The sequence below is a fragment of the Miscanthus floridulus genome, chromosome 3 (assembly GCF_019320115.1).
Source record: "Miscanthus floridulus cultivar M001 chromosome 3, ASM1932011v1, whole genome shotgun sequence".
Classification (NCBI taxonomy): domain Eukaryota; kingdom Viridiplantae; phylum Streptophyta; class Magnoliopsida; order Poales; family Poaceae; genus Miscanthus; species Miscanthus floridulus.
Window position 1 is genome coordinate 18,063,332 of NC_089582.1, and position 21,044 is coordinate 18,084,375.

Sequence of the window (21,044 nt, forward strand, 5' to 3'; positions counted from 1 at the left end):
CCTAGCTACATGTATAACAACGACGATGCTGATAATTAGATGTGGCAAAGAACACGGCGGCATTTGCTGGACGGCGACGGCTCAGAGTTCTTTAGTCGCAATGGCGCTGGTGCGTCGGCTCGTGATCTTTAAAAGCTGCCGCTTCTTCTGGCGCTTGCATTGGACGATAGGTGATATAGGGGTCGCCTCTCTGATCACTTGAACCAAGTCACTAACGTGGCCGACACGATAGCCGGCGCCTCCCGACTGATGGAAGGGGCGTGCGAGATGCATACACTACCGGAAATGGTATAATTGCCGAGTGCCTGAGGGTTTGTCGAGTACATTTCATCGGGCACTCGGCAAACATCCTATTTATCGAGTGTTTTTAATTCCACACTCGGCAAACAGATAGCACTCGGCAAAACCCAACGTTGCCGAGTGCCTAATAAAAAACACTCGGCAAACTACAACGAAGCCCTCGGCAAACACGGACACTCGGCAAAGTAGAGGCACGTGCGCTAGGAGTGCGGCGGCCATGTGACGGTCGTTGGGTGCGCCGCCCTGCCATTATTACTTTACCGAGTGTCTATTAGAGACACTCGGCAAAGACAAGGTTTGCCGAGTGTTTTATATTGACACTCGGCGAAATAATATATTTTTTTTCTCTCCTGCCCTCCAAACTTTTTCTACTCTCCACATACAACATGTTGTACTACATGTTAAAATTTGGTATATTTCTCGAACTGTTTGCTATATTTAATTAATTTATTGCATTTAGAGGAATTTTTTTGTTTAAGTCAAATTTGAACTGCAAGTGATTCAAATAATGGAATAAATTGAGTGGAAAAATCATATTCATGTTATTGAGTCCATTTTGGGGCCTTACCCGGGAAATGAAAAGAAATTTCGAACATTTTTTTCGGGAAACACGACCACGAACGTGTGGCCGAATGGTTTTTAAATTCGAAAAAAAGCAAACGAAGTCTGAAAATCACGAGATTTGTCAAGATCTCATGATATCATACGTGGAGACTGTGGAAAAAAATTGAGAAGGTTTCGCACAATTTGTCACTGTACGACCTATACAAACCGAAGCATCTCCGAAGAAGAATCAAGAAGTTGAGAAGAATCTGATAAGATTTGGAGTCAAAGTGATGATCGAATTAGGGGTTTGACTTTAAAACTTTTTTATAGGCAATAGACAACAAAGATTGATTCACGTCAAATTTTGGTAATTTTTTTTGATCTGTTTGATAATTTTAATTTATTAACTGCAATTATAGAATTTTAATTGATATAAATTGAATTTGAGCTATAACTGCATGAAATAATGGATTAATATTCGTAGAAAAATCAAATATGCATTGTTGAGTGAATTTGACACGGTATTTTTAAATTACATCGTAACAAATTTAGTAAAACACGTTATGAAGAAGGAGGATGGGTGGGCATGAAATGTCAATTTATTTTGCCGAGTGTTAACTATACGAGACTCGGCAAACAATATATTTGTCGAGTGTCATATAGTGGACACTCGGCAGAATACCCATGCCAGCCCCACTTACCAGTACCTTACCGTTGGAAATTGAAAAAAAAACAATGCCGAGTGCCCGCAATCTGGCACTCGGCATACCTTTACTTTGTCGAGTGCCAAATCTCGGGCACTCGGCAAAGCCCTTTGGTTTTTACCCTATCCGGCCGCACACTTACTCACACCACACTCACCCGCACACACACGCACACCGTCCCGCGCTGCCGGACCACCCTCCGCGCCGTCGGACCGCCACCCCACACCCCGCGCCGTCGGACCACCCTCCGTCGCCGAGCCACCACCCACCGCAGCCAGGCCGCCACCCTCCGTTGTCGGGCGGCCGCCCCCCGCCTTCCTGTGCCACCGGTGGCGGCCCCTGCCATCCCCCTCCGCTCCCCTCGCCGGCTGCCAGCGCCAAGGAAGAGAGAACCCGCACATCTTCCTTCCCGACTCGACGAATCGATCCGCATCTGGCCCTAGGTGATCCGCGCCTCCTTCCGCCGTAGCGGAACAGGACGTTTGGCCGTCGACCGTCGAAGCGATTCCTCTCTCTGCTGGGGCGTGGGCGGGCATCCTCGTATCGCCAGTCCTTGCCTCCTCGGCGCGGGGAGGGGATCCATCCAGGCTTCGATCGGTTGGTTCTCCGCCGGGTAAGGACTAAGGAACCCTAACTTGGCTTGTTGCTTGTATGTTTTGATTTTTTTTTCCCCTATGCTGCGACCGGTGAGAATCAAATCCAGAAGCTTAGTAAATTTTTGTGAAGAAATTAAAATTTGCATGCCAATTGAAGTTAGGGGCTGAACTGGATCCCCTACGGCTACATGTTCTTGGCTGTGCTCGTGATATATTGTTCTTGCGGTGCGGCAGCATCTTCGTCTTATGTAGTATATGATAGAGTTGCTCTATATGTGGACGTTACTAGTTTGGTACACAGTTAAAAGGCTGAAAGGACCAGTTTATGCTTTATTGCATAATGTGACGAATTCTAGGTTTATGTTAAGTGGAATGTGTCTAGTTGTCCATGCCTGTTGTTGACCTATTTTGTGACAAATTGCTTATTGATTCATATGTAAATTGACCTATATATCATTTTCCTGTAACTTAAAAAGGAAGCTAACACTGTTTCGAATACTTCTCTTTTGTGCAGAATCAATCGGCGTCATCAAATAATTAGTCTCAAGACCCAAATTTGTCGCAGTGGTTCCAAGGGCCTCCACAGTGATTGCATTTGCATTTGTGGCTTATTGTGACTTAGTTGTGACTTGTGATGATAGTTTATTGTGAATTGTGATGATGGTTTATTGTGAATTATGATGATGGTTTATTATGCCTGTGACATATAATTATGCTTGTGATTATGGTTTATTGTGAATTGTGATGGTTTATTGTGAATTGAGAGGGGTCCGTTATACGTGACAGATTAGTAAAAAAGGGGGGTCTTAGGTAGCTTGCCGAGTGTAACACTCGGCAAAGAGAGGAGTTGCCAAGTGTCAAGGCAAAACACTCGGCGAAGAGGCCATTTTCTGTTATTCTAGGAACCTTCTTTGCCGAGTGTTTTGGTTTTGCCGAGTGTATTCTAATAGACACTCGGCAAAGTGACCATAAAATCTGGTCGTTGAGCAAGTGTTTGCCCAGTGTCACTTGGCAAAGTGTCTAAACTTTGTCGAGTGTTATGGCCTTGACACTCGGCAAAGTTTAGAAACTTTGCCGAGTGTTTTCGGCTGGACACTCGGCAAACTTTAGAAACTATGTCAAGTGTTTTTGGCTTGACACTCGGCAAAATTGAGAAACTTTGCCGAGTGCTTTTCCGTCGTGCACTCAGCAAAAGCACCGTCACCGTGCCATCCGGTTAACTTTTTTTGGCCGAGAGTTTATTTTTGCCGAATGTTTATTGACACTCGGCAAACTATTTGCCGAGTGCACGATAAAAAACACTCGGCAGATAGTTGTTTGCCGATACTGTAGATGTCGTGTTCTCTATGCCGAGTGTTACACTCGGCAAAGCCTTTGCCGAGTGTTACACTCGGCAAAGCCTTTGCCGAGTGTTACACTCGGCAAAGCCTTTGCCGAGTGTTTTTTAGCCAAAGCTACTGTATCCCATAGTGATATGTGATCAAGGAACTAACAATCAATCAAATCAATCACGTATATATTCAAATGACATGTACAAGGAAGGAAGACAATGAATCACCCATATATTCAAGGGGGAATTCCTTGTGTGCCATTAAAAAAGATCGTAATGCCCTGTGTGTCCGTAGAAAAGTTTAGGAGTCTTCAGCGCCACTGCTCTAACTTTTTTATGCCCTCCATGCCACTGCCATCAGTTTGGGCTCTAACGCCGTCAAACTGCAGGTGTGAAAAGTCGAAAATACCCTTAAGTCTAAATATGTCATTAATTTTTTTTAACATCTTAACGACTTCAAATGAAAAAACTCAAAACTAGAAAGTTGTAGATCTCGTCGAGATCTATAATTTTCGTATAAAAATTATCTTCATTTAATTCCGCAAAAAAAAGATATGATTTTTCTAAGATATATTAATCATATCAAATCATATTTTTGCGGAATTAAATGAAGATAATTTTTATACGAAAATTATATATCTCGACGAGATCTATAACTTTCTAGTATTGAGTTTTTTTCATTTGAAGTCGTTAAGATGCTAAAAAATTAATGACATATTTAGACTTAAGGGTATTTTTGACTTTTCACACCTGCAGTTTGACAGCGTTAGAGTCCAATCTGACGGCAGTGACATGGAGGGCACAAAAAAGTTGGAGCAGTGGCGCTGAAGACCGCTGAACTTTTTCCAGGGACACACAGGACATGACGATCTTTTTTAATGGCACACAAGGAATTTCCCCCTATATTCAAAGAAGGGAAAATAAAGTCAAAGAATTGCCAGGCGTCGCATTCCATGCATGCATGCCTGCGTCCCAACGTGGATAGAATGTGATTTTCTATTTTTCAAGTGCATGAAAAACAACATCTGATCAGGCATCGACTGTGAGCCATCAGATGAAGATCTAACGCATCTAAATTAACAATAAACAATTCTTTCTATGGTAAGACAATTACAAAATTATGATCTAATTTTTTTATAATGACACTCAAAAGAGCGCCCCATATCTTATATATTTGAAGGAAATAAAAGCCAGTACAAAAGACGAACGATAAGACAAAAAAACAACCTCTCTAAGAAAAAATAATACATCAAAGATGAAATCGGTCGTCTTCTTCCTTCAAACGTCCATGGCCTGCCGGAGCTTGGAGATTGCACTAAAAAGATAGCAAAGAAAAGGAACACATGCAAACACCATCGCCAAACGAGGCTTTGAAGACTGCAAAAGCCACTCACCTCGGACAACGAGATTTGGAATCCCCTGATAGAACATCGGCTAGAGGAACCCTCCAAAGAATACAGGCTTAAAATTCTTCACCATCACAACAGAGAGTTTAAGATATCGGACATTGCTCTAGCGTAGACCAAAAGAAGAGGTCGAGACCGCCACATCAAAAGCCAACTAACCGCTTCCTCTGATAAGCACGCTAAAAGCCAAGATCTCAAGAATACCAGCAGATCTGACAGAACAAACTCTCATTGACCCTTCGTTGATGTCAGATCGTACATCGTCGAGGTAGGGAGGGGCTGAAGAGACCTTATTCCAGAGTATCATCGATGCCACCACCTCATCGATGACACCAAAAACTAAATCATGGATCAACAAAGATCCAGAAACCTAATTAAAACTAGGAAGGAAAGGAGATCGGGTCCCCGCTCCTCTATCCACTGGTGATGACGCCGGTTAGGAGAGAGGAGGGGACCGAGGTGGTGTTTCCGGGAGGGCGGCGGTGGATTGTATGCCCTTTCAAGTCAAGGTTGTGACAAATTTTAATCTAAATTGACACAAAGACAATTAACAAACAATTTTTCTATAGTAAGACAATTACAAAATTATGATCTGAATTGACACAAAAATGTATGAATTTTGAAGCAAGATCAAAGGATCACGTCATCGCTAGAACCTAAGATAGATTTCAGGTGCATACGTTTTAGGAAGAGTGTAGAAGAATTGTGTGTTAAGATTGTTTATTACAGCAACCAGAAAAACCTGGAAGTATATTTTTGGCATATATGTACTACTCGTATTTGCTTGCGGCGCCTACAAAATAAAATCACAGCCATTCAACAGGACAATATGGGTGTCTTTGGTTCCCTAGCTTAGGGGCTAGCCAGACTTGTATAATGCAACTTGGCCCTGTTTGGTTGCCTGTATGGCATGCTAGCCAGGCTTGGACAAGCCCATTTTGTACGGATTAGGTGGCTTGCTGGAAACGGCCACTCCCCTCATTTTCGTAGAGCCAGGCTTGGCTAGGGGCGAGCGGCAGTTTTGCGTCACCTCCGGTTTCATCCTTGCGGCTTTGTCCCTCCCTCCGACTTCGTCCTCGTGGCTGTCCTCCTCCTCCTCCCCACCGGCCGGCGAGCCTGCTCCTCCTCCTCCTCCACCACCCAACTGGACAGCGAGCCCTCCTCCTCCTCCTCCTCTCCATCGGCCGGTGAGCCCTCCTTCTCCTCCTCTTCCACCCCGCCGGCCGACAAGCGCTCCTCTTCCTCCTCTTACAACAATTACATAGCGTACTATGTACATATCACAAGTGAATGAACACGAACCTCCGACGGAATATATTTGGCCCGTATGTCGGATCATCAGCCAAGCAATCTTGAAACATCCTTTGGTGCCTGCCTTCTCTTTCTCGATAAATAACTTTATGGCCTGCGACAGAACAACCATGTCTTCCTTTTTGATTTGAATATGTTTCAATAATTGCAGTTGCTGACATGATGAGACAGATATCGTCGTCTGATGAGGAATCTTCTAATTCTCTTTGCAACTGAGAATTCTCAGCAGCCATGATTCTACTGACCTTGCGAGGCTGCTTGCAAGCTGTGACTGGCGTGGCCGGCTGGAAGCTGCTCGTGGGCGGCTGGAAGGTGGCGGCGGCAGGCAGGGAGGAGGGCGTGGCCAGCTGGAAGGTTGCCGCGGCTGGATGGAAGGAGGCGGTAGCCGGCTGGGTGGTGGCTGCATGCGTTGGCTGGGACTTGGTGGCGGTGGCTGGGAGATCGCAGGCTCAGGGTATGGCACGCCGATATGTTTCCCATGACAAAAAACAAAAAAAGCCGGAAAAAGTTGACGTGGGCCTCAAATTTGATTTTTTAGATGTCATTTATTAGAAACTCTTGGAGATAACTATCTTGTTCCCTCCCAATATCTTTTTAGGAGTTGCCAAACTACAACTTTTTAGGAGAAAAAAGTAAAACACTCTAGGAGATGCTCTAAGGTGAAAGGACGTGTGAAAGAATAAAGAGTAAGAAAGTGTTCTTGATACAAATGTACAAGAGAAAAAAATATATAAAAGTGGTTAGGATAATTTAGTGATAGTATAGGATGATTCCTAAAGTAAAATTGTCTTCTATATTTTGAGAGTGAATTATTAAAAACTATTAGAGATGGTTTTATTTAATCTTCCCCATACTTTTTTGGCGAGATGGTTTTATTTATTCCAACCAATACTGTTGGAGATATGCTCTTATATGGTGTAGCGGCCTCCCTACTTGTCATGAGTCTAGAGCGAAAATGATGAGATTCTGAATTCCAGCAAAAGTTTAGTTGAAGTTTTGAACCCTGACTCGTAGTCGTACCTTGAGCAGTTAGTTGTACGTGACCGACAAGGATTGTAAATTCTTTTATTATTGGAAGCAACATGTAATCAAGTCAATATTAGAATCTATCACATCCGGTTTCAGAAACAAGGGAGCTGCTATATATATCTGCATAAATCAACCTTCCAAACCTTGTCATCTGCATCGATCGTAGAAGAGCACGTAGGTCGCCGCCGCAGCCGCCGGGTGTTTAGTAACAAATAACAAAAATCCGGCTATATGTCACCGTTACCGCCGGTCAGCTACGTGCCCTTAGATGCCGGCGCCGCCACGTCGTCTCCGGAGGCGGAGGAGGTCTCGGTGTCCACCGTCGCCGCCATGGCGGTCGCCACCGATCACCTCATGCTGAAACTCCAGGGCTACTCGTGGCTCAAGGCGATGCACGGCGAGAACGGCAGCTACATCGAGTCATCTGCGTTCGAGGTCGGAGGTCACACCTGGAGGATCCGATGCTACCTCAACGGCAACAACATGGAGGATGCCGGCTTCGTCTCGCTGTATCTGAACCTCTGTAGCGACTCCGTCGTCCACGCCGAGTACGAGTTCGCTCTGGTGTGTCACCAAGGCACGCCGCCGGCGTACGGTCACCAAGACACGCTGAGCAAGAAGTCGCTGGGCTTGCGCACCTTTGGGGGCAAGGATAACAACCCCGGCTGGGGTCGCCCGCGGTTCATCAGCGTGAAGAAGCTGGAGCGGTCCAGGTTCCTCAAGGACGACTGCTTCGCCGTCCGGTGCACGGTCACCGTCGTCCAGGAGCGGACCGTGAAGGAGAAGGTCGTCGTGCAGGCGCACGACATGGCGAGGCTGGGCCTGGGGATTCTCTGCAAGTGCGACGACGACCTGTGCAAGCGCCATCACGCCAGGCCTGCCGAGACTTTCTTGGAGAGATTTGCCAACTTCTGCTATTCCATCTGCCGTGGCCCCGTTTGAATAATCCAGTGAAATTAATTTATTTATCCACCAATGTGAAAGTGTGTGACATTATCTTGTGTTAATAACTTTACTCATATTATTATGTACTAGTTCTCGATGTTAAATGCTTTGGAGACAGCTTATACAATTTTGTGCAAAAATTGAGACCATAAATTTTTTTGATAAATCCGATACTCCTGTTTATCGGTGACCTCCAGTATTGTTTTTATTTTTGCTATCGACAAAGTGAACCTTGATGTTTTTTATATCAATATATTATTATGTGGGTAAAATCTAATGTTGTGTCCAACGCAAAATGCATGATAGTTCTTCTGTCTCGTGACTATACTTGATAATGTGGATAAGCGCGGTTCATGTAGTTATGTCTTTCTAGTCTTTGTGGTCTTTGTGGTGGAAGTGTCAACGTCTTTATATGGATTTAATTTCAGAAACAAAAAAAACACTATTCACCTTATTGGTTAGCAACATGTCTATTGACCATGAGGCACTTATCATGACTTTGCCAATCTTAAGATCGATCCACTTAAAGTATCAGTTGGGTGGATGCAGCTTAACCTGGCCTGCGTGATGGTGGCTTTCGATGTTTTGATTGGCCGTTGGCCTGGCTACGAGGAAACGAGATTGAAATCTGTTCCTCTATGGTGTGGTCGAGCTCGGGCTGTGCGAAGCAAGAGAGCGGGGATGCGAGAGGATTTCTACCACAGGCCTGGCATGCAAGTGGACAACCAAGCAAATTTTCTTGGGGTGTGATTGGTTTCTGTCTCTTCTCGGCCTGGTTCGTTGTTGAGAGCGCGTGCTGGACAGGATCAAAGAATACGAACGCGTCTTGTTTAGTTGCTTGCCTCCGACTAGCCTATCTATGTGTTGAGCATGTAGCAAGCGAAATTTCTCCTCCCATGTGCTTACACGCACACTGCATGCATGATCTTAGGTTTCGAGGAAACAAAGAAAATCCATGTACCTTGCAAGCTACGTCTGACTGCTAATTCAGCTAACCAATCAAGACATCTAGTGGGCCTAGCTAGGCTACTTGCAGCGTATCAATCAGCCCCTTATGTATCCATCAAGCCTATAAGCCGATGTTGGCCTGGTTGCCTAGTTCCAAGCCCATCTGAGCTAGAACACGAAACCAATCATGCCTAATTAAGAAGAATGTGTTTGGTTCCATTGATATTTATGGATGAGAGATGGTAATAGATATTTTGAATGTGTTTGGTTCACGAACAAGCAGGATGAGGCGGTCACCTAGAGCCACTACCGGATTCGGGCGCTCGGCAAAGGCTACTTTGCCCTCGGCAAAGCCTTTGCCGAGTGCAGCACTCGGCAAAGAGCCTCCGGTAAAAAATCCGTCGGCAAAGAATTATTTGCCGAGTGCCTTTTATTGGGCACTCGGCAAAGTCTTTGCCGAGTGCCAGTTGGAACCGAAAAAAAAACCCGAAAAAATGGGAAAAAATGGAAAAAATGGAAATTTTTTTAATCGGTGGAGGCCCCCACTGGCCAGCGCCCGCCCATCTCCGGCATTTTTCGCGTAAATTTTGCAGCAACGTGGCCGACGGGATTCAAACCCGTGACCTCCCGCTGCACGCGAACCTCCTCTACCACTACACCACACTGTCACTTGTGTCTGGATTCCGTTTTAGTTCCCAACATATTATACTAAACCGAGTGTAAATTGCTTGTTTGAGGCCCTAAACAAATTCAAATAAAAAAGTTGTAAACTACAAAGTTTCATAACTTTTCGAGATCTACACTTTTAGTTTAGGAAGTTTTTCCATCCGAGGTCGTTTACAAAATTTGAATTTCAAAATTTTGAAATTCAAACGCAATTTTGCATGACAAGATGATTTCAAATCAAAAGGTTGCCAACTACAATGTTTCATAACTTTTCGAGATCTACAGAGTTTATTTTGGTTGTTTTTCCATCCCAGGTCGTTTGAAAAGTTCGAATTTTAAAATTTTGAAATTCAAACACAGTTTTGCATGACAAGATGATTTCAAATCAAAAAGTTGCCAACTACAATGTTTCATATCTTTTCGAGATCTACAGAGTTTATTTTGGTTGTTTTTCCATCCGAGGTTGTTTGAAAAGTTCGAATTTTAAATTTTTAAAATTCAAACACAGTTTTGCATGACAAGATTATTTCCAATTAAAAAGTTGTCAATTACAAAGTTTCATAACTTTTCGAGATATACAAAGTTTATTTTGGTTGTTTAATCATCTAGTCATCCGACATGGTCGTTCTAACATTATTCACAAATCTTATATATCTCTCTTGTAGTTTCATAAACTACAAGAGAGAGATGTTAGATTTGTGAACAAATTTACTTTCACTTTGTCATATGAAGAAAAGACCAAAACAAACATTGTACATCTTGATGAGTTATACAACTTTGTAGTTGAAAACCTTTTCATTTGAATTAATTTACTGCTTCAAAATATGATTTGAAATTTTCTTTACCGAGTGTAAAATAACACTCGGCAAATAGCTTCTTTGCCGAGTGTCAAAAAAAAAACACTCGGCAAAGAAGCTTCTTTGCCGAGTGTAAAAAAAACACTCGGCAAAGAAGCTCTTTGCCAAGTGTAAAAAAAATACTCGGCAAAGAGCTTCTTTGCCGAGCGTAAAAAAAACACTCGGCAAAGGCGTCTTTGCCGAGTGCCCGAAAAACAACACTCGGCAAACCACTTGACACTCGGCAAAGAGCCGGTCTCCGGTAGTGAGCGAAATATTTCTTCTTATCCATTATGGATTTACCTAGACCAATACTTGAGATTCTTGTGCTATTTGGGGGATTTGTAATAGTTTCAAAATCAGACCAAGCATCTTAATACATATGCAAAAAAAATCATTATTGGCCCACCATTGATTACAGGATTGAGCTTTTATAAATCGCTATTGGTTCGATACAAATAATGGCAGTCGTTTCGTTATGTTAAGGACCCTCAATTAGAGGCGTGCGGTCCAGCCGCTATAAAAATGATTTTTGTCCGCATCTGAAAAATATTGATATAGTAGTGTATTTAGCGTAAATAATAAAGGGTACAATAGTACGGGTAGTGTTTACCTGAAAAATACATGTCATCAATCTAAACGGAAAACGATGGAATTCTGAATTCCAGCCAAAAAATATTCGAAATTTTAAACCCTGATGATGACTCCTCGTCGCACCTTTTGAGCAGTTGTGCGTAACCGAGAAGGATTGAAAATTGTTTTGTTATCAGAAGCAACATGTAATCGAGTCAAATATTAGAATCCGATTCTGGTTTCACAAACAAGTGCGCTGCTAGGAACACTACCGGAAACAAGTCTTTTGCCGAGTGTCTTGCTGTTTGCCGAGTGTATTTCCTCGGACACTCGGCAAACAAGCCTTTTGCCGAGTGCTGCGAAAAAACACTCGGCAAAATAAATGTACTAGGCAAACGATGCAAAAAGCACTCGGCAAAGTTCGACACTTGGCAAACTAGAAAGAAAACACTCGGCAAAGATAGGCACTCGGCGAAGAAATATGTTTGCCTGAGTGTAATTGTCTGGCACTCGGCAAAGAAATATGTCTGCCGAGTGTAATTGTCTGGCACTCGGCAAAATAATTTTATTTTTTTTCTCTTTTGACCTTGAAACTTTTTCTACTCTCAACATACAACATGTGGTATTCCATATTAAAATTTGGTATATTTGTGGATCTTTTTGCTATGTTTAATTAATTTATTGTATTTCTAGGAATTTTTTCATATAAGTCAAATTTGAACTATAAGTGATTCAAATAATAAAATAAAATGAGTAGAAAAATGATATTCATGTTATTGAGTCTAGTGTGAGGCGTCACCCAGGAAATGAAAATAAATTTCGAACATCTTGTTCAGGAAACACGACCACGAACGTGTGGCCAAATGGTTTTTAAATTCTAAAAAAGGAAATGAAGTCTGAAAATCATGAGATTTGTCATGATGTGATGATATCATACGTGGAGGCTGTGGTAAAAAATTGAGAAGGTTTCGCACAATTTGTCACGTACGATATTTATAAACCGAAGCATCACACAAGAAGAATCTTAGCGTTGAGAAGGAATCAGTAAGATTTGAAGTCAAAGTGACGGTCGAATTGGGATTTGACTTCAAAACTTTTTATATAGACAATAGAGAACTTAGATTGTTTCATGTTAAAATTTGATAACTTTTTGTATAAACAAAGGGTTTGCCGAGTGTTTTCTTTTTTGCACTCGGCAAACAAAAATTCCTGAAAAAGGAGAAGAAAAAAAAGGGAAAAAAACTTTGCCGAGTGCTCCCGATCTGGGACACTTGGCAAATAAAAATATCTACATAACCCAACGCCCCTCCCCTTCTTCCTCCGCACCTGGACCCCAGCGCGCCCTCCCTTCTTTTTTCCGGTCTTCCCTCACACCCGGCCCCCAGCGCCCCTCCCCTCCCTGCCGCCGCCCTCCCCTTCTTCTCCCTTTCTTCCCTGGCGCTGCCCCTTCCCGGTCTTCTTCTTCCCCGGCACCGCCCCTCCCTAGCCTTCTTCTCCGACGCCGGCCCCTCCCTCTCCCGGATCCGGCCCTCCCTCTCCTGGATCCGGCAGGTGGAGGCCGGTGGTGGCTGGATCTGGGCTCTGGTGGTGGCGGGCGGCGTGCGGTGTGGCAGCGGGCTTCATGGTGCTGGCGTGGTGGTGGTGGTCCCCGGCGCCGCCCCTCCCCGACCTTCTTCCCTGGTGCCGCCCATCCCTCTCTCGGATCTGGCCCTCCCTCTCCCGGATCCGACCGGTGGAGGCCGGTGGCAACCGGATCTGGGCTCTGGTGGTGGCGGGCGGCATGCGGCGTGGCGGCGGGCTTCATGGTGCTGGCGTGGTGGTGGTGGTCCCCGACGTCGGCCCTCCCGGCCTTCTTCTTCCTCGGCGCCGCCCCTCCCTAGCCTTCTTCCCCGGCGCCGTCCCTCCCTCTCCCGGATCCGGAGCTGTTGGAGCTACTATCACCATGGGTATGTATTCACTACTGGAGCCGCTTTCTCCACTGCTCCTGTTTTATTAATAGTAAGATGACCTCTTGGTTGCATTGTTGGGTTGTTCCAGCTAGTTTAGTAGTAGTAGCACCTCTGATTTGTTGTATGAAGAAACTGCACTGCCATTTTGATTCATGAAAATCACCATTTTGATTCATGAAAATCACAAGTAGAACTATACTAACATAATTCACGATTAGTAGTGCATCAAATATTTCTTGAACATATATGAGCAATGAGCTATCAGTTGACCCAAATGGGAGCTCTTCATTGTCTTTTATCAGTAACTTGACATCTTTGAAAATCACAAGTAGAACTATACTAACATAATTTACTATAATGTAAGAAATATACATGGATGGACCACTCAAATAATGTCATTATATTTGAATTTGAGGGAGCAATGTAATAAGAAGATTTTACTGCAAAGTTAAAATACAATTTTAATTTGTTTGTTTTGTTACCCTGGTTGCTTTTAAGGAAATTTCTGGAGATGGTCACTGTCTTGTGGTATTTCTTCTGTGAAATTTTGGTAATTATATACTTTTAAATGTAAAATTTCTGGAGATGGTCACTGCCTGCCTGTCATTTCTTTTACACTTGTAGATTTGTAAGTTCTTCTTGTCTCTTGCAGCTGTACTGCTTGTGAAGGCTAGAAGTAATTATGGGCAGCATTTGTATTATGAAAACTTGAGTATGTGTAAGAACTAAGAAGCTTGTATGCTATGGCCACTGCTTCGGGCCTGTTTGCTTTCTACCTCCCAGGCATAGAGCCGGCCTATCATTAGTCTTTTATATTTGTCATCTTCATTTCTATGTCTATGTGGTTATTATGAGAATTATGTTGCTAGGAGCATGATCTGCATACAGATATGGTATACTAAGAGTGTTTTGTATGGCAGCTATTAAACTGAAATATGTTGAGAATTTTTTTTCTTTGGAAAATATGTTTGCCGAGTGTAATTCCCAAAAACACTCGGCAAACAATAATGGTTTGCTGAGAAAAAATTTATTTTTTTTCTTTGGAAAATAGGTTTGCTGAGTGTAATTCCCCAAAACACTCGGCAAACAATAATCTTTTACCGAGTGTATTTTGGAAAAATACTCGGCAAATCACTTTTTTTTGCCGAGTGTCAAATTTGACACTCGGCAAACCATTTGCCGAGTGCGCGATAAAAAACACTCGGTAAATAGCTGTTTGCCGACACTGTAGATATCGTGTGCTGTTTGCCGAGTGTTACACTCGGTAAAGCCTTTGCCGAGTGTTTTTTGGTCTCTGCCGAGTGTCTATGGCACACGGCAAAGTCACCGTTTCCGGTAGTGGAAGGTCCAGTCACAACTGTAAGACCTCCTAGGACGTTCATTTGAAGCGTGTCGTGTGTATGTTTATACTCTTCTTCTTAATTACAATAATACATAAATCTTTTGCGTATTCGAGAAAAAAAACAAGAGAGCTGCTCTCTCTCTCTCTATATATCTATCTATCTACTAGTATAGTGCCCGTGCTAACGCTACGGCTTTATTCTGAGAATCACATGAAAATAACCAAACAACGAAATTTTTTGATAGTTTAAGTCACACGCAATGGTACATAACGATGTATTTATCTAGGAAAACACGCATGCATAACAAGGCATAATAAAGTCATGTCTTACATATCTATCCTACTAATTTATGAGTTTAAGTAGATCTTGCAGTTCCCCAGGGATGTCATATGTACATTCATTTGCGCTGCTCTTCAAAATGTGAACTAAAAATTCCGTCCTCAGTGAATCTGACCTCTGCGAATGATATAGATAATATATAATAAGTTAACTTACTAATTTGGTAGATAACATATAAAATATACATAGAAATATTTTACGCTTACTATGTTGACAAACGACGATAATCTTTCGCCATTCCACAACTTTAGGTAGTTGTAGACAAGGAAGCCTGCCAATTTCCTGGAGAAGAAGAGCCCAAGTGTTTATTTGTTGTAGTTAAATCAAATCACTATTTATTTGATGGTAAGATAAGATAAACACAATATAAGTTGTTACCAGTCCATAGCTTTTGGAAGATATAGTTTTAATTGACGACGCCAGAGGTAAACATTCTCTTTCCATGCAGGATTGACCAATGTCATGGAGAAACTGAAATAATTCAAAACTATCTCTAATATACCATTATATGGCATGATTGGATCTAGACCTGAGTACCATAGTTTTGGAGAATGCGGATCTAGAATGTGCACAATTTTGTTACCCATGTCAAATATGAATAAAATATAGTTCCTATCTCGAAAATATGGCAATAGAATCTGTAAACAAACAAAAAAACCCATAAGTGCAATACAAAATATAAGTTTTCAAAGGAGTTTAATGAACATATATCTTACAGTGCTGCAATTTTGTATTTTGTAGTCCCTATCAGGCCCGCATTGAAGCAATTTTGCTAGTTCTTCATAGTCTATCCAGTCGCAACACCTTGGATCTCGTCCAAACTGAGTTCTCGACTGTTGTTTTTTTTTCAACAATTATCACTATTTAATTAATGATACAACTAACAAATGATTTATATACATTAGTGAAAAATTATATCAACTTACAGCAAACTGGAGGTCCATATAGTGGTATTTGTCTTTCTCCAACATAGAGGCGTTATTGGATGCAGCCATCCAAACAGCAAGGTTGAAGCAATTATGATCCATATCCATATTCTCGTTTAAAATGTCGCCAATTTTTCTACGAGTTAAAGAAATCGGATACGGTCGTGTGCTTCGGACCCATTCTTTGCTAAAAAACCAGGACAACAAACAAATGAATTATCGTAGCAGTTGTAGCAGGGGTGATGAAAAATCTTTAAATTAGAACAAAATAATTTACTTTAGAATGACTTACTCTAAAGATTCAGGGTCATTATTCAACAGGATGCATGCACGAAATGCAGACAATAGGTCTTGTTTGTTTGTCCATGTTATTGTACCTGACAGTATCATATCTATTTCATCTGGATTATCGAGCATTACAACATCATCATCAAGATTATTGTTGTCTTCCATATCTTGCTCATCATCCTGTAACCCTCTCGCTGTGTTTAGTGTGGAGTTATACAAGATCGCAGGTAGCTTGAACCTAAAGTTACTTATATCGTCCTAAAAATATGAGCAAGTCGTGATTATTAACCAAACCAAAATAAAAAAATTTGGAAATAGTCTTATGAAATTACCTGGGTCACAGCGTCAGATAAAGTTGTTCCAGTCTAGTACTCCATATAATTAAGCATCCATAAACCGCAACTTACACTGTGCAAATATTACAAGTAAAATATGAGTGATACAGGGTGTGACAATGCCATGTACACAAAAGGTATAGTTGATCTTTTACCCATCTGTTTGCGCTCTTTTAGTGATCATATGTTTAGTTGGCCAAGATGACACTTCGATACCTGTGTTTCCATTTTTGTCGGTCCAGTTGGATATGCTCTGCTACATGCTTTATCATTCTTTCCATTCCTATTAACTTTATGACCGAAACACCAAGTTTTAGAAAGGGAATATTAAAAAATTTAAAAACAATATGTATGTATGCATATCAATCATAAGCCACACCGTATATTCGAGATCTTGAAAGTTTGACATTTGGTCTCCGAAAGAGTCCAAAACATGTATCTCGCCTATTGAAGCATTAACAATCGCTACGTACCAGTGAAACTTCACAATGTTTATAGGAAGGAACACCTGCAATAATGGAGTTTTATCCAATTTATTTATATTTCTTTTAATCAACAAAAAGTAGCATCTATTAGAGTTTGTGGTCAAGCGTACCATATCAGCCTTCAAATAATTTTGGACCCATGTTTCAACCACGTCATTTCTGCTATAGTTCCATGTCGTTGCAGGGGGCTCTCCATCACGATGTAGCAATTGAGTAATAAAGGTATTTTCTAAGTAAACATCTCCAACTTCTCTATGGAGCAGGTGCTCTTCATGCCGCATCAATTGGATGTACGCACTTATGACCTGCAGGTTTGTAATTTGTCAATTAAAAATTGGCATATATTTTGCATGGACATCAGCTAATGCAAAAGCAGTGTTAAAATGCTTACAGCGCCATTCACTTGCACATCACCATTTAATAGGCAATCCATGTCATCTCTAATTACCCAAGCATCGTCAATTCGGACAAGTAAACTTTTTTCCTTTTTTCCTTTCATGTAGTGAATTACCTTGACATCTTCTGTACACTCATAGTCTGCGTTGAAAATAATTTTATTAATTAATTAATTTCAAAAAATATAAAAAATAAGATACTATTGAAGAAAATGACTCACCTTGAGGCAGGACCTTTGCATTATTCGCCTTCTTAGGTTTATTATATTGAGGAATCAGCAATCACATCCTCGTCAGCATGCTTTCTGGCTTCGTCTTTTTTTATATTAACTATTTCTAGGACATCGTCTTTAATTAGCTCTTCTTCTTTGATCCGCACTTCTTCTACATCCCTATTACTTATCTGCATATGCAATATTATATTATTAGCTGGGTGATGCAACCCATATAGATAAACATGAGTGAGGATATGTGAGTAGCTTGAGAGTTCCTTGCATACCTCATCCTTGTTAGCACGCTTCCGCTTCCTGTCATCGTGTGGCTCTAGATTTAGTATTATTTCGTCATCGTCTTTGATCGGCAATTTTTCTATATCTGTATTAATCTGCTATGGGATATTATAATAAATGATAAATGTTGTTTTTAATATTAGTACCTACGTATGTACTGACCCATATAGATATATACATACACTGACATTTTCTTTGTCTCCGTCCTCGGCATCTATCTGAGAATTCCCAATAGGTTCCATTGATGCCTCACTCTCTACATCATTTTTCATTTCTTCTGCGTTCACATGAGAGCAGAGCATAAATAACAGAATAATATTGGAGATCAAATTTTTATGAATAATCAAACAGTGTCTTATAATTGATTGATAAAAGTAACAACCAATAATAAAAAAAATGTTACAGCATCATTGCCAACAATAGAGTAAGAGATGTCGAGGTCTCTATTCCCACTGCCCAATTGTGGTGAGTTGCACGTTGTTGACACTTCGTTCAACTAAAGATTGATAGGGAGCAACCAGAGTACAAGTACGAACCGTCATTGGGATCCAGTTCACATCGCTCCGGCTCCATTGACGTTGTTGGCGGCTGGTCGCCACTCGCCATTGGTGTAAGGTACCCTCTTCTATAATGCTAAAATAGCTTAAATCAGGGTTCCGGATCTCCGTTTTGCAGAGCATGGAGGCAAGGCAAGAGCGAGCATACCAGGCGTGGCGGATGCTCGTCGTAGTGTGCGACGAAGACCTCGTCCGCTGGGAGTAGGGCTGCTGCGGCGCGTGTTCGTCACGTTGATGCAGATGACCTCCGTAGGCGTCGATGTGTCTCTTCCCGGTGGCCGTCTTCGATGAACTCCTTTTATCACAGGCGGGCGAGGACGTGATTTGGGCGCGCTAACGGTGTTCAAAACAAGAAAGCAAAAAAGAAATGGCAAGAAATAGATATTTATAGAAAGAAAGAATAAGAAAAGGAATTGATAGATATATCTTGCATGGAAAAAGTCTACTTAACCCCCCACCTATCATACTTGATCTACTTCCCCCCCCCCCCCTCAACTATGAAACCGTTTGTTTTACCCCCTGAACTATCTAAAACCGTCTGTTTACCTCCTGGGGCGGTTTTCAGCGGCGGTTTTGCTACAGTAACAGCGGGTTTGCTACAGTGACGTTGGGTTGCTACGGTACCCGTGGTTTTGATTTTTCCCTTTTTTTTATTTATTTTCGGTGAATTTTTGAAAAATCATAGTAAATCATAGAAAAATCATAAAATAAAAAATCTAATTTTATTTGACTCCACGTGAGTAGATCTACATAGTGAATATATAATACGGTATACTTTAGTACAAATTTTTAATGTAGCCTTAGATTAATTGGAAAATCTAATTTTGTCTGTAATTAATTGGAATAATTCATAGCTGCAGCTTCTATGGTCCAATTGTGGTGAAATTTTTATGGTACGCTAATTATTGTATGCTTGAACTATAGTAAAAATTTCGTACTCATTGGACTATGTATAACTTAGTTATAGATAAATTCTAATTAATTACAGATAAAATTAGATTTTCCAATTAATCTAAGGCTACAGTAAAAATTTTGTACTAAAGTATACCGTATTATATATTCACTATGTAGATCTACTCATGTGGAGTCCAATAAATTAGATTTTTCATTTTATGATTTTTCTATGATTTACTATGATTTTTCAAAAATTCACCGAAAATAAATAAAAAAAGGGAAAATTCAAAACCACAGGTACCGTAGCAACCCGCCGTCACTGTAGCAAACACGCTGTTACTTGTAGCAAAACCGCCTGCTAAAACCCACCCCAGGGGGTAAAACAGACGGTTTTAGATAGTTCAGGGGGTAAAACAAACGGTTTCATAGTTGAGGGGGTGAAGTAGACCAAGTATGATAGGTGGGGGGTTAAGTAGACTTTTTCCTATCTTGCATGCAGTTTTTGGCGCAAATCAAGCATCACGTCAAGATGACTGATTTGCATTTCAATGCATGCTTTCGAACATGGGCTAGTTTTTAGGTATGATTGATTTGCAAGGTCACATTGCTAGTTTTTTTTTGTTGTCTATAAAAATAGAAACTCCATGATAGCCTGTGCATGCACACGCCCTCATATATGTTATTTGTTTTCTTATTTTTTTATATACAGGAAGTATATATGTCACCATTTATTTTGATTGATTTCGGAAAATATGTCATGGTGATGTCATCATGACACCACCTGTTCCGAGCGCACAGGCCATCCGTAGAAAACGTGACAACGTTCCCTTGTGTATTTATATTTATTTAAATAAAACAAACAAGAAGCATTTATGAGGGATGCATTGAAAGGCAATATGTCCAAGATATTTTTTGCAGAGAGATATATCTTGGAGTTGAAAGGCAAAGGAAAGAGAGACGAGGGAAAATAATGGAACCGTAGAGATTGGTTCTGAAGGTTTCAGTTTGCAGGTAAGAATTGACATTATACCAACACATAAGAGAAAAAAAATACATGAATTGCTGTACTCTTGAGGATGAATTGCATGCACTCTCTGAGGACTCTTTTTTTCTCTCTCTCTAGCCAAGTAGTTCAGAGTTCAAACACTAATTTGTTGGTACAGAAAATGTTACCTAGATGTTTGCCGAGCCGTGAAAGTGCTTAACTCAATTATCAACCGGTATATTATCAGTGCTTAATAACAAATGGCTGGACTAATGGCTACCGTCTCTTAGTCTCTCGCGCGTATGACGATTATTAAAACTAAAACTGTGCACTGCCACATATTGAAACTGTGCACTATGCATCTCTGAATATAACTTAAACTCTGAATCTCTACTAAGAAGGCTAGGATTTCTGAATCTCTGAATATAAATGAAACCGTGCACTATGCATCTCTGAATATAATTGTAAAAAGGCTAGGATTAAAACTGTAAGAAGTATGAATGTCCCTAGCACCATGTATAGATATGCCTGAGCTGCAAAAATTCCCTCCTCGTGGGTCATCAGCCTCCACTCCTGCCTTTCCGTCTGTTGTCAGACATGCTACAGGAACCAGACATTCCTTGCGTTTCCTCACAGACGGTCCCAGAGCAGCCAGAAGAAGCTGAAAATTTTAAACCCAAACATCATATAAGAGATAGATGAAATATATATACTGTCACCATGCACCATACAGAAGAACTTGCGGCTTTCGCTATAAAATTCTGCAGCAAGTTGGTACTCACAAAACTAATAACTGAATCTGGAACCAAACAGGGCACAATGTCATGTTAACTGAAACTGAACATATTG

At 41.3% G+C, this 21,044-nt stretch overlaps 1 protein-coding gene and 2 long non-coding RNA genes across 5 annotated transcripts; all 3 read right to left on the reverse strand.

Annotated features, from left to right (window-relative positions):
- Positions 1–14,813: 14,813 nt before the first annotated feature.
- Positions 14,814–16,125, reverse strand: LOC136545111 (uncharacterized). The gene is made up of 6 exons (XM_066537148.1): positions 16,040–16,125; positions 15,748–15,934; positions 15,538–15,654; positions 15,200–15,459; positions 15,028–15,103; positions 14,814–14,938 (listed from the first exon to the last, which is right to left on the reverse strand). The coding sequence occupies exons 2-6, from the start codon at positions 15,853–15,855 to the stop codon at positions 14,825–14,827; spliced, it is 675 nt and encodes a 224-aa protein (XP_066393245.1). The 5' UTR covers positions 15,856–15,934; positions 16,040–16,125; the 3' UTR covers positions 14,814–14,824.
- Positions 16,126–16,588: 463 nt separating this feature from the next.
- Positions 16,589–17,378, reverse strand: LOC136545110 (uncharacterized). 3 transcript variants are annotated; one of them, XR_010780919.1, is made up of 4 exons: positions 17,247–17,378; positions 16,966–17,160; positions 16,815–16,878; positions 16,589–16,660 (listed from the first exon to the last, which is right to left on the reverse strand). It is a non-coding gene; the product is annotated as an uncharacterized lncRNA (long non-coding RNA). The 3 variants fall into 3 exon arrangements; XR_010780918.1 differs by having other exon boundaries at positions 16,596–16,660; positions 16,750–16,878; XR_010780917.1 differs by lacking the exon at positions 16,589–16,660 and having other exon boundaries at positions 16,676–16,878.
- A 593-nt stretch (positions 17,379–17,971) lies between these two features.
- On the reverse strand, positions 17,972–18,728 carry LOC136545112 (uncharacterized). Its single transcript, XR_010780920.1, has 3 exons — positions 18,465–18,728; positions 18,296–18,384; positions 17,972–18,036 (listed from the first exon to the last, which is right to left on the reverse strand). It is a non-coding gene; the product is annotated as an uncharacterized lncRNA (long non-coding RNA).
- Between the last annotated feature and the right edge of the window lie 2,316 nt (positions 18,729–21,044).